Source organism: Stigmatopora argus, chromosome 16 (assembly GCF_051989625.1).
Source record: "Stigmatopora argus isolate UIUO_Sarg chromosome 16, RoL_Sarg_1.0, whole genome shotgun sequence".
Lineage (NCBI taxonomy): Eukaryota > Metazoa > Chordata > Actinopteri > Syngnathiformes > Syngnathidae > Stigmatopora > Stigmatopora argus.
The window spans coordinates 1,118,246-1,136,280 of record NC_135402.1 but is presented as its reverse complement, the minus strand read 5'-3'; the positions used below and the strand labels follow the sequence as shown (position 1 = coordinate 1,136,280).

General features: G+C 44.9%; 1 protein-coding gene across 1 annotated transcript; it reads right to left on the bottom strand.

The window, feature by feature from the left end:
- Positions 1 to 412: 412 nt before the first annotated feature.
- ror2 (receptor tyrosine kinase-like orphan receptor 2) lies at positions 413 to 17,814 on the bottom strand. Its single transcript, XM_077623065.1, has 9 exons — positions 17,318 to 17,814; positions 7,524 to 7,595; positions 5,231 to 5,518; positions 5,131 to 5,161; positions 4,787 to 4,908; positions 4,387 to 4,701; positions 3,421 to 3,675; positions 2,573 to 2,778; positions 413 to 2,444 (listed from the first exon to the last, which is right to left on the bottom strand). Exons 1-9 carry the CDS (start codon positions 17,379 to 17,381, stop codon positions 987 to 989), a joined length of 2,811 nt encoding a protein of 936 aa, XP_077479191.1. The 5' UTR covers positions 17,382 to 17,814; the 3' UTR covers positions 413 to 986.
- Between the last annotated feature and the right edge of the window lie 221 nt (positions 17,815 to 18,035).

The window sequence follows — 18,035 nt, the reverse complement described above, 5'->3', positions numbered from 1 at the left end:
ACAGTGGCGTTTTGTTGATGAATGAAAATAGCTTATTAAATCGGGTTGTATAATAAATAGAACATTGATGTAATTTACTTTAATGTTCATGGAATGCGCCTTGAATAGCACAAGAGTTCTATGTAATCTTGACAAGTATTGGATACTTATTTTTAAATATAACGAACAAGTCAACGTTGATGGTCGAAAGTGTTTGGTGGAATGTTAGGGGAGTTTTTAAAAAAATATTTACTCCTTTCACCCTGTAGGAGTCGCTGTTGAACGACAAATGTGAACACAGCCTTTCAATGTGGCCCTGGTGTAAAGGCAGTTTACATTCATTTTTCATTCATTCATTATAACCATTGTCAATTATATGCAAGATATTTGATCCAACTGTTGCAATATCAGATTCTCACCTTTCGTCTACAAATTAATTAGGAAACATTTATTGAACATTTCATAGTAGGATGTAGGCTAGACAATAGTAAAAAAAGAACAAAGCAAAAGACATCCTATAAAAATCATGCATCTGGTCTGGAGGACTTTTAATCAACACCAGATTTAGCAACATTCCATAAAGAGAAAAATCATCAACAGTTCAAACTAAAGAATATAAATTACAAATGTGTGCAATGCCGTATGAAAAATAATGTCACAATGTTCAGCAGTGTTGAAAATGAATGAATGGAATTTGAATGAATTTGAATAGTGTCAGTGATTCACAAAAATAATATGTACATTTGAAAGCAGTCTTTGCCATACTTTCTTTTTGTTCTACGCCTGTAACCGACGTCAGGGCACCACGTTTGGCGTTAAACCTTCAAAACCGTGAGGTGAACAAGTGTTTATGTCGCGCAGCAACATCGTAATGCAAAAAAACGAGGACTGCGGAGGTCTGAAACGCCAGGTCACGGTCCCCGCAAGACCGCTCCTTTCGCTCGACGACGCTCCTTCGAAGCAGTCGACCGTGTTTTGAGGGAGTGTTTCTTCCCAAAGTAAGCCCCCTAAGTGTCCGACGGGTCCACGGGCGCCTCGTCGGTCCGTTCCTCGCCATCGCCCAGCAGCTCCGTCTCGGGCACGGGCGGGCGCTCGCTCGGCGGTTGGAGCTCCGGCCGGGACGGGCCGTCCGCCGCGTCCCGGCGCTCGGCCCCGGGCTCCCGCTGAAGCAACGGCGCCTGCTCGGCCGGCGAATTGTTGGAAGGCGCCGTGGTGACGTAGCCCGTGGAGGTGGAGCCGCTGCCGCTGTGGTGCGAGCTGGCCTTCGGGAGCATCTGGGTGGACGGGCGCTGGGGAACCGGCACGGGTATCTGCATGGGGTAAAAATTCTGCATGTACTGGTAGGCCGGAACCGGGTGGTAGCCGTTGAGCGGGATGTACAACTGCGGGGGAACCATGGTTCCGTGCAGGGGAGCCTTCACGGGGAGGAACGGCGCTTGGTGGAAGGGCGAGCCCTTCTTGGGGCTGGCGTAGCGCGAGGCGGTCGCCGTGCCGGCGCTGACGTTGCTGACGGGGCTGGTGCTGAGGGAACTGGTCTGCGTGGCGTTGCTGGCGCCCGACGCCGACGCCTGGGCCGAGGGATTGTAGCCCGACAGCGTCGTCTCCCAGGAACGTAGGCGGGCGTGGATGTCCTTGAAGCGAGGACGCCTGCCTTGGAATTCGCTCCAGCACTCCAGCATCAGGTTGTAGATCCACAGCGGGCATTCGTCCGGGCACTGCAGCACCTGGCGGGCGCGCACCATCTCGATCACCTCGTGGTTGGAGTAGCCGCAGTAGGGCCGCAGACCGTAGCTGAAGGTCTCCCACAGCAGGACCCCGTAAGACCAGATGTCCGAGTCGGTGGAGAACCTGCCGTACATCAGCGCCTCGGGGGACATCCAGCGCACGGGGAAGGGCCCGCTGCCCATCAGGTTGTAGTAGTCGGCCGAGTAGACGTCCCGGAAGAGGCCCAGGTCCAGGATCTTGACGCCCAGTTTGTCGAAAACCAGAACGTTGCGGGCCGCCAGGTCCTTGTGCACCACCTGGTGGCCGGAGAGATACTCCATCCCGGCGGCGATCTGCGTGATGATGTGCAGGAAGTCGGCCTGCTCCAGCGTGGACTTGACCGTGCGCTCGTCGTCCGAGCTGCCCACGTCGGAGTTGGGCGAGCGCATGGCCAGATACTCGTGCAGGTCGCCCACGCTGGAGTAGGAGAACAGGACGCTCTGCGGCTGCTCCTTGGTCACGGCGCCCAGCAGGCTCACGATGTTGGGGTGCTGGAGCTGCCAGCGCAGCGTGGCCTCCTGGCGGAATTCCTCGCTCAGGGCCGCGTCCACCTTGTCCTTCAGGGTCTTGATGGCCACCACGTGGTTCTGCTCGCCGGGCGTCGCGCCGTACAGGTGGCCTTTGTAGACCTTGCCGAAGCGGTCTTCGCCCAGCTCCTCCATGAAGCGGATGGCCGACATGTTGATCTCCCTCGGCTTGGCCTGGAAAAATGGATGCGCCACTTTTAGCAGAAGTAGGGTCACTCCTATTATAACCTTTTTATGACCATTTCAGGCATCCAATGGGTCTTAGTGACCATTCCCATTGGGTTCTACGGCGGAGGTCCTACCTGGTGTTTGTGCTGCTTCAGGAGTGACATCTCCACATCCTGATTGGCCGAGCCGCCGAGCTGGCCGCGAGGAGGCGTGTCGCTTTCCGACTTTTGCTTATTTCGACACATGCAAACCAAGAAGAAGAGGCAAGCGATGACCAGGGGAATGGCGATGGCGGGGATCAGGATGAACAGGATCTCCTTTCGGAGGTTCTCCGGAGGCTCTGCCAATGGGAATGTAGGAGCCAGGTTACTTGCTATGTTGGACCACCAAAGCAAAGCAAAATATTTCAGAAGAAATGTTTTGAGTCATGTGTGATTCCATCTTTATCTAGGTCATAAATATATTTAGTTTTGTTGACATGATAGTTAACTGGCTCACATTTTTTTAGTGAAATTAATGAAACTAATTACTGTACTCCCACAAGAGGCCTTGTCAATACAGCTGTAGCATTTTTACAAATGTTTTTTTCACCCCTTAAAACATGACCCTATAATCTTTCATCATTTTATGTAACAAAAATCCAATTTGGAGGCCTGAGTATTTCAAAGCATTCACTGCAAAGAGCAAAACTGACTTATCAGCGTGGTCTAATGTTGCGACTTGATTTGTTGTTGTTGTTTTTTGAATATTATAATAATAAGAAACAACACAGGGCGAATCACTGCAACATTAATGTTACCCTTCTGGAATAATATTCTGCTTTTTCAAATGCCAACACACGTTCCCCAAATCAAAAACTTCAGCCATTATTCAACATAAACTAGATTGCGAAAAATTTGCCGAAGAAAAGTGAACCAACCGCATTGAGAATTTCTCCTCAAGCTAAAATGGCGCCGTCAATTGAAAATGTCGCCGTACTCACTGCAGGTGGGAATATCGCAAAGGTCCACCCGAACGCGAGGGTCGGAGGTGAAGCACCAGGGCGCCTGCATCTGGCCGCCCGGGTTGCGGCAATAGTTGTGGCTCCCCCACAGTTCGGGGTAGTCCTGCGAAAGGTGGTGACTGTGCGGGTATTGAGCGCTCCACGGCTGACACTGGTGACCCGATTTGGTGATGCTGACCGTGCCCTTGTAGTCCGCCCCGTTTCCGTCGTAGCAGCTCTGATCTGTGGGGGAATCTAGAAGACGTACCCACATTAATCCCAGTGGTGACATTTTTGGGATGTATAGTACATTGAAATACACGAATGCTAGCATTACAGTAATACAAAGTTAATAAGTTCCAGTTGTGTGCTTGAGTTTTTCCGGTGGTTGTGTGCTTACACGGTCTGAGTTTTTCTGGTGATTGTGGGCTTACACGGTCCAGTTTTTTCCAGCAATTGTGGGCTTACGCGCTCTGAATTTTTCTGGTGGTTGTGTGCTTACACCACCTGTGTCAAAGTGGCGGCCCGGGGGCCAAATCTGGCCCGCCGCATCATTTTGTGTGGCCCGGGAAAGTCAATCATGAGTGCCGACTTTCTGTTTTAGGATCAAATTAATATGAAGAGTATAGATGTATATTACATTTCCTGATTTTCCCCCTTTTAAATCCATCATTGTCATTTTTTAATCCATTTTTTCTGTGTTTTTAGTTCAAAAATCAATTTGTAAAATATAAAAATATATTAAAAAAGCTCAAATAAACATTGTTTTAGATCTATAAAAAACTGAATATTCAGGGTTTTTAATCCAGCTCTTTTAATCCATTTATAAAAAACAATCTAAATATTATATCTAAAATGGTCCGGCCCACGTGAAATCAAGTTGACGTTAAAGCGGCACGCAAACCAACCCGAGTCTGACACCCTTGGCTTACACGGTCTGAGTTTTTCCGGCGGTGGTGTACTTACACGGCCCGAGTTTTTCCGGCGGCACCCCGATCCTCATGCACGAGGAAGCATCGCGCGTTCCCGGCCGTGGCAGGAGGTGACAGCTGGGTAGCTCCAGCTGCATGAGAATCATGGGATTGGAGCGGGCCACCGAGTACTCGGCCCGGCAAAGGTCGCTCTCCAGGGCCTCGCACTCGTCTCGGCAGAGCTGACGGCGCCGGGGGGCCCGGGCGCCCTCGTCGCACAGGGGGAAGACGTGGTAGCAGAAGGAAGGGATGGCGAAGTTGGAACACGGATCCGACAGGTGAGTGGAGGTGCCGATCATGGTGAAGGCAGCTTGGAAAGAGGGAGGACACGCACGGGGTTACGTGGCGTTTACGGGCCAGATGGTCTGGTCAAAAGAGTGATGAAACATTCCTACCGGTGATTCGGTTTTCGCTCTCTCCCTGCATCTGAAGGGACTCCACGTAAATGCTCTGGTTGCCGATGAAGCGGGCGCACGCGATGCCGCGGTACGGTTGGCAAAAGCCCTTTTCGCGGGACCTTCCAATCAAATCCACAGGGAAAAACATGGCAGTTTAAGCGGAAAATGAAACTTTTGTCCATCACTTAAAACCAGCCCAGGTTTGCATTTAGCAAGCATCTCAAAAACAAAAGGTTTTGGAGGGCTTCAATAGCCGATTTTTTTGGACGGGCCGTCTTGGAAAAGCGCAATGTTAGCAAAATGAATCAAGATGAAACAACGGTTAAGCAGGATATACTCACGTATGATCTGGGCCGTGCGTGGGCATCTGTCCTGATGATTAAAAATGATAAAACATAAGTTCATTATGAAAGCAAATGGACAGGTATGAAGTCAACTGACCTAGTTTGACGTAAAGGACCCCCGTGGCGTAGATGACTTTGTAAGCGTTGGTGGCCACGCACTGATAATAGCCCGTGTCCGTGGTGTCCAGGTCGGCGATCCGGAGCTTGGACCCGGCCTCGGTTTTGCGGACCGTGATGCGGCCTTGCTCCTGGACCACGGGGGCGTCGTTTTTCAGCCAGCGAATGTTGGGTCGCGGGTTCCCGGACACCTTGCAGTGCAGCGTGGCCGTCTGGCCCTGGAAGTGGGTGATGTTGTTGACGGGCTCCAAGAACTCCAGGAAGTAGCCTTGGACAAGGCCAACAATGTTAAAGTCATGCAAAAAAATAAAAATAAAATAAATTATAAGCTTGAACCAAAAGGTCTGGAGGTAAAAGGCCAGACGGACAAAATGAAATTTCCCCCGACCACTTTGCGCCGAGCGGCTGTTTCTGCAATCAGCAAGAAGCGGGCCAACGGTAAAAATCAACAGATTAGAAGCCATATGATACGTACAGTGAAAATAAATGAGAGTCCTATCCTATTTGCATACACCTTAGGAATGTTTTCACAACGTTGACATGATGTGTATTTTTAGAGATCCTTTTTTAACAGTCAGATGGAAAAAAAAAATCAGCCAATGGGAGAAAAGTGTCTTCATTGAGCTACAGTAATTACATTCATTTATTTTCCGAACCGCTTATCCTTGCAAGGAGGGGTGCTGGAGCCTATGTGGGAGGAAACCGGAGTACCCTAAAAAAAAAAAACGCAAACTCCACACAGTGTCGAGCGACCTGCGCTCGAACCCTCGACCCCGGAACTGCGAGGCCGACGCATTAACCACTTTGCCGACGCATTAACCACTTTACCACCGCGCCGCCGCGATTTTTTTTTTCCAGGAGCAAAATATTTCTTTTATAACCACATTTAACAGCCAATATGCGAGAAGTGATCGTGAAATTCTGCTCCGACACAAACATACGGGATGATGACAATGCACAAAAGCCAGTAGGGGTCACATGCATGCCACTTTTAGACGCGTCATCCAATCGCCAGCCTTCTCTGCAGCAATTTGGTCGGCTAATAAAATGAATTGTCCACGTGGCCTACGAACAAAACACTACACAATCGACTTGCCTCTCAAAAACAAAAACAACACTGCAAATACTCATATGGCAACGTCCAAAACAACAGGAGACGCCATTTTTCTTCTTCTAAAATCATTTCCGGGTGTGGATTGCAAAACTAATCTCAGTTTGTCACCCCCACGTCCATTTTCCAAAGCCTAGATGTACTTACAAATATGTAAAACACTGTCATTAATGTGCCAGTCTTATTCTCACACAAATAAATCTCTAAAGAAGAAAAAAAGAGCATTATGTCAGTTTTTAATGATCCTCAAAGCAGACTATTAGTTCAACTTGATCCAAAACAGATTCCAACTAAACAACAAGCACATGTCACGCCGGAAATTAATCAATACACATTTTTTTGTGATGATCATCTTTAATAAATTTAGCGCCCTGTTTTGTTGCTTTCTTTTCCACTGTCATGTGCTATGCTATTATCATTAGCATCCTAGCATAAGCGTTCAAAATATGCTACTGTTATTCTGTTTAAACTCCCTGCTTTACCCTTTGCTAACCAGTATTCTTCAAAGTAGTATTTTCTCCAACAACACACTGATATTTAGTAATACATTTCTTAATATTGACGCATGACATGTGGCTAACCAACCCCGCTAACCGACAATTTTTTCCCCCCGGTATTTGCTGACTCGCTAACGTCAAGTTTTTGGCAAACGTCCACCAAACGTGACTGCAATTTGAAGTCATGCAAAGTAATGAAAAGCTTTACTGGCGCGCTTTAATTCTGAAGGTCAGACTTGACCCACGGCTCGATGGGTTGCGCAGATGTTGCCCGAGCCACAAAGCTCCTTTTTTTGCTTGAAAACAAAGCAAAATTCCTCACTCTGGCCTTTGTTAAAGCCAAAGTCGGACCCTTTTGCCACAACAATGTCGCGCAAAGCAAGCTAAGCAAGCTAAGCTAAGCGGTGTAAAAACAAATGGATGGTTGGATAGCCTGACCCCGACGAGTCAAAATTTCAACGGACATGTGTGCTAGTCGCCATTTTGTGACCCGTCGGGCCCTTTTGTTGAGTTTCGTGTATTAAGGCTTAAGTGCTAGCTTGATTTTTATTATCCTTGAGAATTAGACATAATGAAAGGTAAACTTTAACCTAGTACAAGCAGCCTAGCATGAGGTTATTCGCTCAGATGCTAGCGAATAAAGGGCAAAAAAATGTAGATTTTACCTTCAAGAGTTGGCGAGGATCCACTCTGAGCTTCCGCCAGAACTTCCGCATCCGCTGAGAGACCGAGGTCACCTTCACAAACAGGAGAAGAGTTCGATTTAAAGCAGGAAAATGCTGACTAGCTAAAAAAAAAACTCAATATCTGTCAGATATGAAAAAAAACACAAACGCCTGTATATACTGTTAAGTATGCAGATGCCATTTTAAGTTCACAAAATATTTTTCCAACACAAAGCTCCTCCTCCAATGCAAGATTTTGTACCCAAAAATTCCAATAGATCATCAAGGGCTGGCTCTAGAGGTGAATGTGTAGTTCCCTTCATAAGAGAATGCTAAATTAGCCAAAGCACCTTCTCAATTCATACCTGGAACTCAATAGCAATTAGCATCACAACGCTGTCCAAAACTGTGCTACGTGTGTGTCAAACTCAATATAAATGTGTATAAAAAGTACATTTAAGGCAGGGGTGCTTAACCCGAGTCTGTTTTCCATCTCCCCTCGCAAATGAGCGACGGATCAGCAAGCCGTCCAGAAGCTAGATAACGATCCCGAAGTTTTGAATCAGGCGTCTTGGCAAAGGCCAACGTGGAAAACAGAGCGAGTCGGGCCCCTCTGGAACTGGAGTCGAGCACCCCCGACTTAAAGGAAGTCCCCACAGCAGCCCCTTTGTGACATGAACGCTTAAGTTTAGGCGTCTTCTTTCAGTCCGCGTCCTCCATTTCAACTGCTCCGAACAGACACCCGTCGCAGGTGTCAAAACAATCGACGAGTGTGATTGACGTGTACGCAAAAGTTTGGGGGAATGGCAAGGGGGGGCCTATAGGAAGGATCTTTCTGGCGAGGTGGAATCGGGGGGGGGCTCCTAGGCCGCCGCATTCCAACAAGCCGCCGCCTGGCCATGAAAGGGCCCTTTGAGAGCGAGCCCAGAGGCCAACATGGCCGCCGTCCGTCTATTGGGGTTTGTGTGGAGGGCCTCTTGGCACACGTCAACACTTTCCTGCCCTAACTTTATACCGTAAGTGTGTGGAAGTGTGTGTGTGTGTGTGTGTGTGTGTGTGTGTGTGTGTGTGTGTGTGTTTGGCCTGCCCCCGCGAAGACCTCAAAACATTTGTTTCTGCTCTCCGTCCTTAAGTGTGTCAACACTTTGGTCCAGAATTGAACCCAGACCTTGTTTTCAGGGTGCAATCCTTCATTTTTTGAGTTTTCATTCATTTTCTGAAGGATCACGGGGGTGCCGGTGCGTAGCCCAGCTAGCTAAGGGTCACCAGACAGGACACACCCTCATTTGGTGGTCGGCCAAGGAGACAAAGGACAACCAATCATAGCTAGGGACAATTTAGAGCACAGGTGTCAAAGTGGCGGTCCGGGGGCCAAATCTGGCCCGCCGCATCATTTTGTGTGGCCTGAGAAAGTAAATGATGAGTGCTGACTTTCTGTTTTAGGATCAAATTCAAATGAAGAGTATAGATGTATATTACATTTCCTGATTTCCCCCTTTTAAATCAATAATTGTCATTTTTTAATCCTTTTTTCTGTGTTTTTAGTGCAAAAATCATTTTGTAAAATCTAAAAATATATTTTAAAAAAGCTAAAATAAACATTGTTTTAGATCTATCAAAAACTGAATATTCAGGGCTTTTAATCTGGTTCTTTTAATCCATTTATTAAAAAAATCTAAATATTATATCTAAAATGGTTTGGCCCACGTGAAATCGAGTTGACATTAATGCGGCCCCCGAACCAACCCGAGTCTGAAACCCTTGATTTAGATTTTAGAGGGTTCAACCAGCTAGCCTAGCTTCTTGGTTGTCATGGTAATTGGTATTTTTTGTGGGGAAATGTGGGGGAGAAAAAAGGTCAAGCTACTTCCGTGACACAGACAAGCATAAAGTACTAGCTAAACAGGAAGGAGGTACGAGGTCAAAGGTCGTAGGTCGAGGACGTCGTAACCTGGGCCTTTGTTCCTCGCACTAAGATTGGGGGCGATGAGCCCGGAGAAAAGCGGACTGGGGGTTGCCACGTGAAGTATGCGGGTTGCAAATAGAGCTGTAAATGTCAATAAAGTTGGATTGTCTCATGTATTCAAGTCTATAGACAATAAAAGTCATTCATAACAAAATATTTCAATAGTACGAAACGTTTGGCGCACAAGGCAATCTTCATTTCTCCCCTCGCTAGACTTTAAAAAAAATGTATTTTCAGACCGACTGAGATAATTTTGATTCTAAATCCCAAACTATTCATTTGAGATTGGGATGGAAAGTCCGTGGGTGATTTGCCTTTCCGCAAATGCGGTTCAATACTTTCCAAGTAGACGCGTAGACCCCGTGTGAAAGACGTCTGTGTGACTGCGCGCAATTACGAGGGCGGCCATAAAAGCAAAGGGCCGCTGTAGTATCTTTGTCTATCTGATGACCTGGAGGTGAAAACAATCAAAATGGCCCCCAGGCGCCCTTTCAAAATGCTTCCATTTCAGGTCAGATAGCGCAAGTATTTGTGGCTACAAATCCTACTTGAGGTTCTCGTCACAGTGAAATAGTCCATTCCCAATTTTAGTTTTTTAGGGGCCTGTCTCTTTAACAAAAGATGTTAAGACCAACCATATGTATACATGTACATCTATGTGTATTTATGTATGTGTATATTTATATATACATATGTATGGATTTTTATTTATATGTATATACATATTTTTTTCAGCAACACACTTATTTATTTGTATATTTATAGATCTATTTATATATTTAGTTATTTATATATTTTTCTATTTCTATATTTATCTATTTATATATTTATTTATTTATATATTTATTTATCTATGTATGTATTTATTTACATATTTATTTATTTTCATATTTATTTATTTATTTATTATTTATTTACTTATTTATGACCTATTTATTCATGTCTAAAATGTATTTTCCTGTGTCTGTCTTCTCACCCTCTTGCTACTGTTACAATAAAATTTCCCGAATACGGGATAATAAAGTTATCTCATCTAATCACTAAACACAAATTATGAGTCCAAATATTGGAAGATTAAAGTGGTAATATTCCGAGAATTCGATATATACATGCCAATATTGTATGATAGTGTTATTATAGAAGGTATTTTGTTTTTGGTGAATCGAAACTTGGTTTCAGGACTTTTGGTGTAACAAAGTGCCTTTCAATGTAATCATATCACTTATTTTTTGCGTTACGTGTTGGCAACGTAACTCATCGTATAATGAGCGTGACCTCATTTTGTTTTCGTCCAAATGAATATTGCAAAAAGTGGTTTTCCTTCCTGACTAATGGCGTCCAGGTAGAACACGTTCCTTTCCCAGGCTGCTTATCAGCTAGTCGCTAACGTTCATGTAGATTATTTATTATTTATTTAAAATGGAACTGTCTGCACGGTGGCGCATCTCAACCATTTTCCTTCGCCATCGCCGGAATTTCCCCTTTCCAGCTCTGATGATATCTTAGTACTACGCAAGTTTTCATTTCCAGGCGGCTTACGTGAGGGTAACTCCATCCCCGTGACTGAGTTAAAACAACAATAGCCATCTCATAAAAGAAAGAAAAAAGGAAAAAAGGGCCGCTTCCCTTAAAATATTTGGCCATTTGGAGGCTCCAAGCGAGACAAGACAATGGGGGAGGAGCCTGGAAGCCTTGCGGTCAAACTGCCTGGCCGTGCCATTTGCATTTTACGGCATCCCCGATAAGGCCCGAATTAGCGAGCTAAGGTTAGCTCGGAAGAAAGCACGCATTCCATTGACTTAACTGCATCTTTCTTTATATTATTTTAATACATGTCAAACTTCTTTAATGAGCTGGCCCAGTGCAGAGTAGTAGGCATCTGCGAGGGGACTAGGGTTGGCTCCAGCACCCCCTGCGACCCTTGTGAGGATATGGGGTACTGAAAATAAATGATCTGAGCAACTGCACTATTCAGAGTGCATGTTTATTAATGCTCTTATTTGCATTAATGTTCAATTTTAGTCCAATTTGAATGGATTGTATTTTGGTTACTGTGTTTTTATTAATTAAACATGATTTAAGCCAGTGTCAATTATTTCCTTCATTGATGACATGATTTATTTTATTTGAAATGCATATTTAATAGGCTCTTATTTGGATTAAAGTTCAATTTTAGTCCAAATTGGATGGATTGCAGTGTATTTTAGTTACTGTGTCTTTATTAAGTGATTTATTTGATTTGAAATGCATATTTAATAGGCTCTGATTTGCATTCATGTTCATTTTTAGTCCAAATTGGATGTCTTGTTGTGTATTCTGGATACCGATGTATGTACTTTGTGTGTTGTGTGTCTTTATTAAACATGAATTAAGGCCACCTCGATGATTTGCTTTATGAAAATCATTATTTCTTTAATATGTTGCTATTTTCAGGGGAGCTGCTCTTTAAATGGAGAAAAGAAAACTTCTCATTTCCCTCCTTATTGAGAATTCCTTTCCACTGAGAGAGACGATGGGCGGATTAAACCAGATGGAGCAAACGTCCGGATTTTTCCACTGGCGGCGTACAAGAAGTGTCGGATGAGTCGCGGAGTCGACAATTCAAAGCACGTGCGCGTTTGTCTTCGAGTTACGTACTTGGACGTCAACAAAAGCACAAAGTGTTTACAGATCGCCCGCTTTTTAAGTGGGATTGAACCCCTCCCTTTCCCCCTTTGGAGGGGAAGCCTTTTCCTTTTATGGTGGCTTTCGTGCCTTGGCAAACTCCAGAAGAAGGAAAAAAATGGACCATCTCTTTTTTGGACAGCTCCAACGGGGCCAATCGAAAGGCCCGATGGAGCCAATTGGCGAGCAGGCACGCGCGCCGTCGGTCGGTCGGTCGGTCGCACGGGTCGTCGAGCGCCCAACGCGCAACCCGAGACGCTTCAAGCGGATCATCGCAAAACAGAACGGGTTCCTGTGACCCGGATCCTCACAAGCGTGGATATTTATGTCCAAATCGGCCTGTTATTTTTTTTAAGACAGCCTCATTTGAACTTTGACCTCCAACGTGTACTAAATGGGCCCCATTCTTTCACCTCATAGACTATACAATTTATGTAACCCGGCTCCAGAGATAATCCAGGCTGGAGATCGGGGGTGGCGAAAAGTGCGGCCCGTGGGCCGTTAGGGGACCCAATCCGGTCCGTTAGTACATTGTTAAATGCTTTTTTTTTTTTACAAGGGTGCCGGAGAACCAGATGTTGGTGATTTGTGTGAACCAGCGAGTGCTCTACAGTACAATGAGATTTAAAGGTTTCACCATAGAGCGCACATGTAAATAAGGAGTCATAAAAAAGATTTAAATGTCACCTGTTGTCAAAATGGCGCCTTCAATGGCAGCTAATAAGTTCATCAAAAACCTTAAAAGGCCCCCAAAGCAACTGGAAATGGCCAAAAAATCAGCAGGAAGCAACAAACGAGCAAAAAAGTCGCAAAAATGAGCCAAAATGGACAAGAAGCGACCTGTTTTGGGGCCAAAAATGGTCTTTAAAAATCTGTGGATTACAAGTTAAGAGCATAATATTTAGCTAGTATTTGTTGGTATTTTTAAATAACTTTAAATTATATGTATGCCTTAATTTACAACTCGAGTTCTCAGATTAAACCATAGAGTAATTAGCCTATTACAAACAATAACTTTACTTCTTAAAGATGTTTCAAATGGCTTTCCAAACGTGTCCTGGATTTGTTTGCGTCATGCTAACATTCAATCCATTCTGAATGGTTAAAGCTATGCTAGCATGCTTTTTGGAGGGAAAGAAACGGAGCGTTAAACCCAAAACTAATCCCCAACAAAGGTTACGTTATGTTACGTCGGTCCGCTCACACGGGATTGTCATTCACACAAATTCAGCTTGTCCATGGGAACGCCATCTTAGCTCTAATTAGTCCCAGAAGTGGGGTTATAACCACAACCAGACACGTTCGCATGCAGCAAAATGTCGAGGCTGGCTTCGTTAGCTTGTCGTAGCGACGGGAAAAAGACCTTCAAACCTTTGTTCCCCATCAGGAATTGGAATATAGTATCGCAAATTGCTTCACTTTTTAGCTGTCACGGATTGTTTGCTTGCCAATATTGATGTGTATTTTGAATTGAATACTTTTATTGTCATTATACAAGTATAATGAGATTTAAAGCTTCACCACCAAGTGCACAAATAACAACAACAAACAGACAAATACATAAAACTATCAATAAATAAGTTGTCAACAACATAAATAAGTAGGGAAGTGCACAAATAGCAGCAACAAACAGACTAACGGACAGCTAAATAATCAATAAATACTAAGAATATATTTTAAAGATCAATAAATAAGTAGTCAACAACATAAATAAGTAAGGAAGTGCACAAATAGCGACAACAAACAAACTAATGAACAGATAAATAATAAATAAATATTAATACTAAGTATATCATCAATAAATAAGTAATAAATACCTAAGTACATAGTAGTAACGAATGTATCAAAAGAGAGCCTGAATTTTGGGAGAATGTCGAAAAAAATGAGGAAAGCTTGGAAAGAAAAGGGGGACGGAACATTTGATAAACGGAGGGCGGAAGGAGCCCTTCCAGTTCAGATTTATCATTTGCTTACATTTACAGAGAACGTAGTACGCAGGAAGAGCCCGGGGGTGATCCACCACATGCTATTCGGCCAAGTGTAAAGACAAACACGTCAGATTGGCCACGGCTCTCCGAAATTTCCCTGCCGGGGGTCACGTGAACAAATGGAATATCGTGGACATTTCACGCCACACTTGACGCTCTTAGACGTCCAATCCATTTTGACCGGGAACATTCCTTCGTTCGCACCTCCCGCTCACTGTGGATTGGACGTCTGGCCAGTTTAAGTGAATTGGACGTCTATCCTTGTCAATGGCAGGCAAGGAGTTCATTTTGAGTCACTTTTTTTCCCATTTTAGAGTCATTAAAAGTCACTTCTGGTCCATTTTGGATCACTTTCGGGATGTTCTTTGCTAGTTTGTCGCTTCCTGCTGGTTTTGAGGCATTTTAAGGTTCCTTATTAACCATTAACCCGCCATTGAAGGCGCCATTTTGACGGCAGGGGGCCGACGAACCAATGAAAATGCAGCGAAGCGCACACTTGATCACCCAAGTCAACAACATCTGGATTTGTCGGAAAAAACGAAAGCACTTAATGGTGTACGTACATTAAGAATAAGCTACAAAAGAAATGTTAAAACTTTAATTTGACGGACGCACTCAAGCACATTTGTATTGGATAGCATAAATATGTATTTTCTCGAGCCTAAAAAGGAGAAAACGGCAAAAGCACCTGAGGCCTTCCACACGCATTTTTCACACTCCTCGGTAACGTTGTCATCGGCGAGCAATTACAGCAACAAAGAACAAAAGCCGTGCTTGTTTAACCCGCAATGACGACGCTACGGCGCTAATGCTAACCAAAACCCGCGGCTAGGACCGCCCACAGCCGGAAAGACGCGCGAAAATGGTCAATCGATATCAAGAGAGGACCAAAAACATCCATTTTTTGGACAGATTTTCTAATGGGATTTCCACATTTGACCTTTTTTATGTGGAAGTTGGAGGCATGATGTCATCAACCAGGTGCCAGATTCCATCTGATCCAGTTAAAAACACGAAAAAAAGAACGAAAAGGCAAGTAGAGTCACGTCGGGTAGCGTCACACTCCGTGAAATGCCTGTCATAATTTAGTAGACCCATTCTTGTGGAATATTGCCTTTGGATTATTTTCTTATCAGTCAGGACATCCACATATTGGGAAAAAATTGCAAATATGAAGAAGCAGGCGCAGGCTATTTGAAGCCCCAACTTGTCAAGAAACACTGGCCAGGTATGTTAAAAATGTCAGAAAAAAATTCAACAAGAGCTCCACTTACTGTCCCAACGTGTAAGAGTTTTACAAACAGTACAAAACAGTAGATTGCCACGTCTGAAATCAATAATAATTTCCCATTTTAGGTCAACTAGGATATTCCAAATTATTTTCCTTTGCTAATTCCAGAATAATCCCAGTATGTTGTTTTTTTATGACAAGTTTTCAAGACTTGTTGATGGCATATATTGTGCATTAATTCGCTTTCTGAACCGTGGGGGTGCTGGAGCCTATCCCAACCCACTATGAGCACACCCTGAATGGGTGGCCGGCCAATCACAAGCCACCAGGAGACAAACAACCACTCAAAATCATACCCAAGGGCAATTTTGCTTACAATTAGCCTAGCACACACACGTTTTGGGGAACGTGGGAGTACCTGGAAAAAACCCACGCAGACTCCGGGACGACATGCAAATTCCACTGAGTAGGGAACGAACCCACGAGCTCAGAACAGCGAGGCCGTCGCGCTCACCGCTCCAAGTAAATTCTTAAATATGCGGAAAAAAACCTCCCAATTTCAAAAGGCTTTTCTTGCATGGGATTACACTGCGATCCTTAATTACCCCCTGCCCCCTCCATGACTCCGCCCCCCTCTCCAACCAAAGGCTCTTCTGACTCAACTGGGCGAGTCATAGTATGGTGAACACTTTTTAATTAGCCTCCATTTTCTTGGCACATGCTGGTTTTTGGAACCGCAAGCCCAAAACTAAAAGACAACAAATTTAGAAGAATTTTGTCAGCCAATCCAGCACACCCAGAATTCAAAAGACTTGAGCTGGAACGCTCGCGTTTTGCTCGTACGAGAGCCAACGTGGTGGATTTCTCAGCAGAGTTGCGGGAAATCAACCCCAACTCCTTAAAATAAACTGGGGGTGTCAAACTAGATCTCACGTGGGTCGGACTATTTTATTTTTGGCCCGAAAAGTTACCCTTCTAGCCGTTAAAAGTCACTTCCGGTCAATTTTGGATCATTTCTTATCGATTTTAGGGTAATTAAAAGTCACTTTCCGCCAATTTTGGATCATTTCCTATCGATTTTTAGGGACGATCTTGTTTATTAATCATTTCCTGCTGATTTAGGGGCATTTCCAGGTGTCTTCCTATTGGTTTTGGGTCATTTCAAGGTTCCCGATGCACCCATTGGCTGCCATTAAAGGCGCCCTTTTGAACGAATCAACCAATAGAAAGTGCACTTGATCCCCCAACTCCCAAACTTCTGGTTTTGCGACCCCCTCGCCGAAAAAAAAACCCAAAGAAAACATTTAATGATGCAAGTGCGGTATAAATGAGCTAAAATGTGCCAGTGGGCCAACTAAGACCCCCCCTAGCGGGCCACATCCGGTCCGCGGGCCGCCCCTTTGACACCCCAGAAAACTAAACAGTCATTTCCCCTGGTGCCCCTCGCAATCGCGAACGAACCGGGACTAAAGGGGGAAGGGTGCTAAAGGTTTGGAGTTCTTTCACTTTGCACCAAATGGGTCCGTCCTCAAAGCCCGTGTGGAAAGCGGCCAATCGAGGGGGAGCCTCCTCTTCCTCCTCTTGCTCCCCCTCCTCCTCCTCCTCCTCCTCTTCCTCCTCCATCCACCCCCAGAGGAGAAACGAATTAACACGCGAAGACAAAGAGGACAGATCACCTGGAGCTAGTCGTGCAATTAACATGACAACGACACAGCTGGCCTCTCCTGAAAAAGTCCTGAAAAAGTCTTTCCAACTCGAAAAAACAAAAAAACAAAAAAACCACACACACGTCAACAATAAGCCTTTACGTGGTTAAAGGAACCCCGTGGCTTAACACACCATCCGAATTGCAAACTTTGGCAGGACAAACCGTGCAAAAATATCCTTAACTTTCTTGCAAACATTCGGTCACGAAAAGTCAGTCCAAAAAAATGGGAGATCTTACCGTGGCATCTCAGGTTAGGACGGAAAAAAAGCATCCAGAGCAAATTCCTCACGAGGTTTGCCATCGCGGCGAGAGTTCCTGGAGAAAATGTCGCCAAAGATCCAGTTTGAGGAGCCCGGTGGTCCTTTTGCAGTTGTCTTCGCACTTTGGACTTTTTGTCCAATCACCGAGAGAAGATCGACGATGTCCGCTTGGGAGGCATCAAGCTCCCGGGGGATGCGGACCGACCAAATCCTCCGTTTGGGGGGGTTCCTCGAGTGGCTTCCAGACGCTGAGGAACGAACGAGCGCTTCCTCGAACGCAACTAGTGTGTGTGTGCGCGTGCGCGCGCGTGTGTGTGTGTGTGTGTGTTCGGTAGGTGTTAGTGGGTGACTTCAAAATGACAAGGGCGGCACAGATGGAAATATGAAGTAGACCATGGGAATTAAGAAACTCATTGGTTGCCACTGACGGGGATAAACGTCCAATCCATTTGGAATTGGACGGCTGTCGTCGTCAATGAGGTGAAGGATTTTAAAATAGCTTTGTGGGTTATTTTATTCGTAATGGTTTTATTTAATTAATATTTGATTTACGAACTGTGTTCTCTATTGCAAATTGTGTTCTAAATTCAAAGTTGTTTAATCTATTTGAATGATCAATGCCAGCATTTTGTGGTTCAAATGAAGTGGACGTCTGTCACCGTCGATGGTAGATATCGTCTCAATGGGTTCGAATT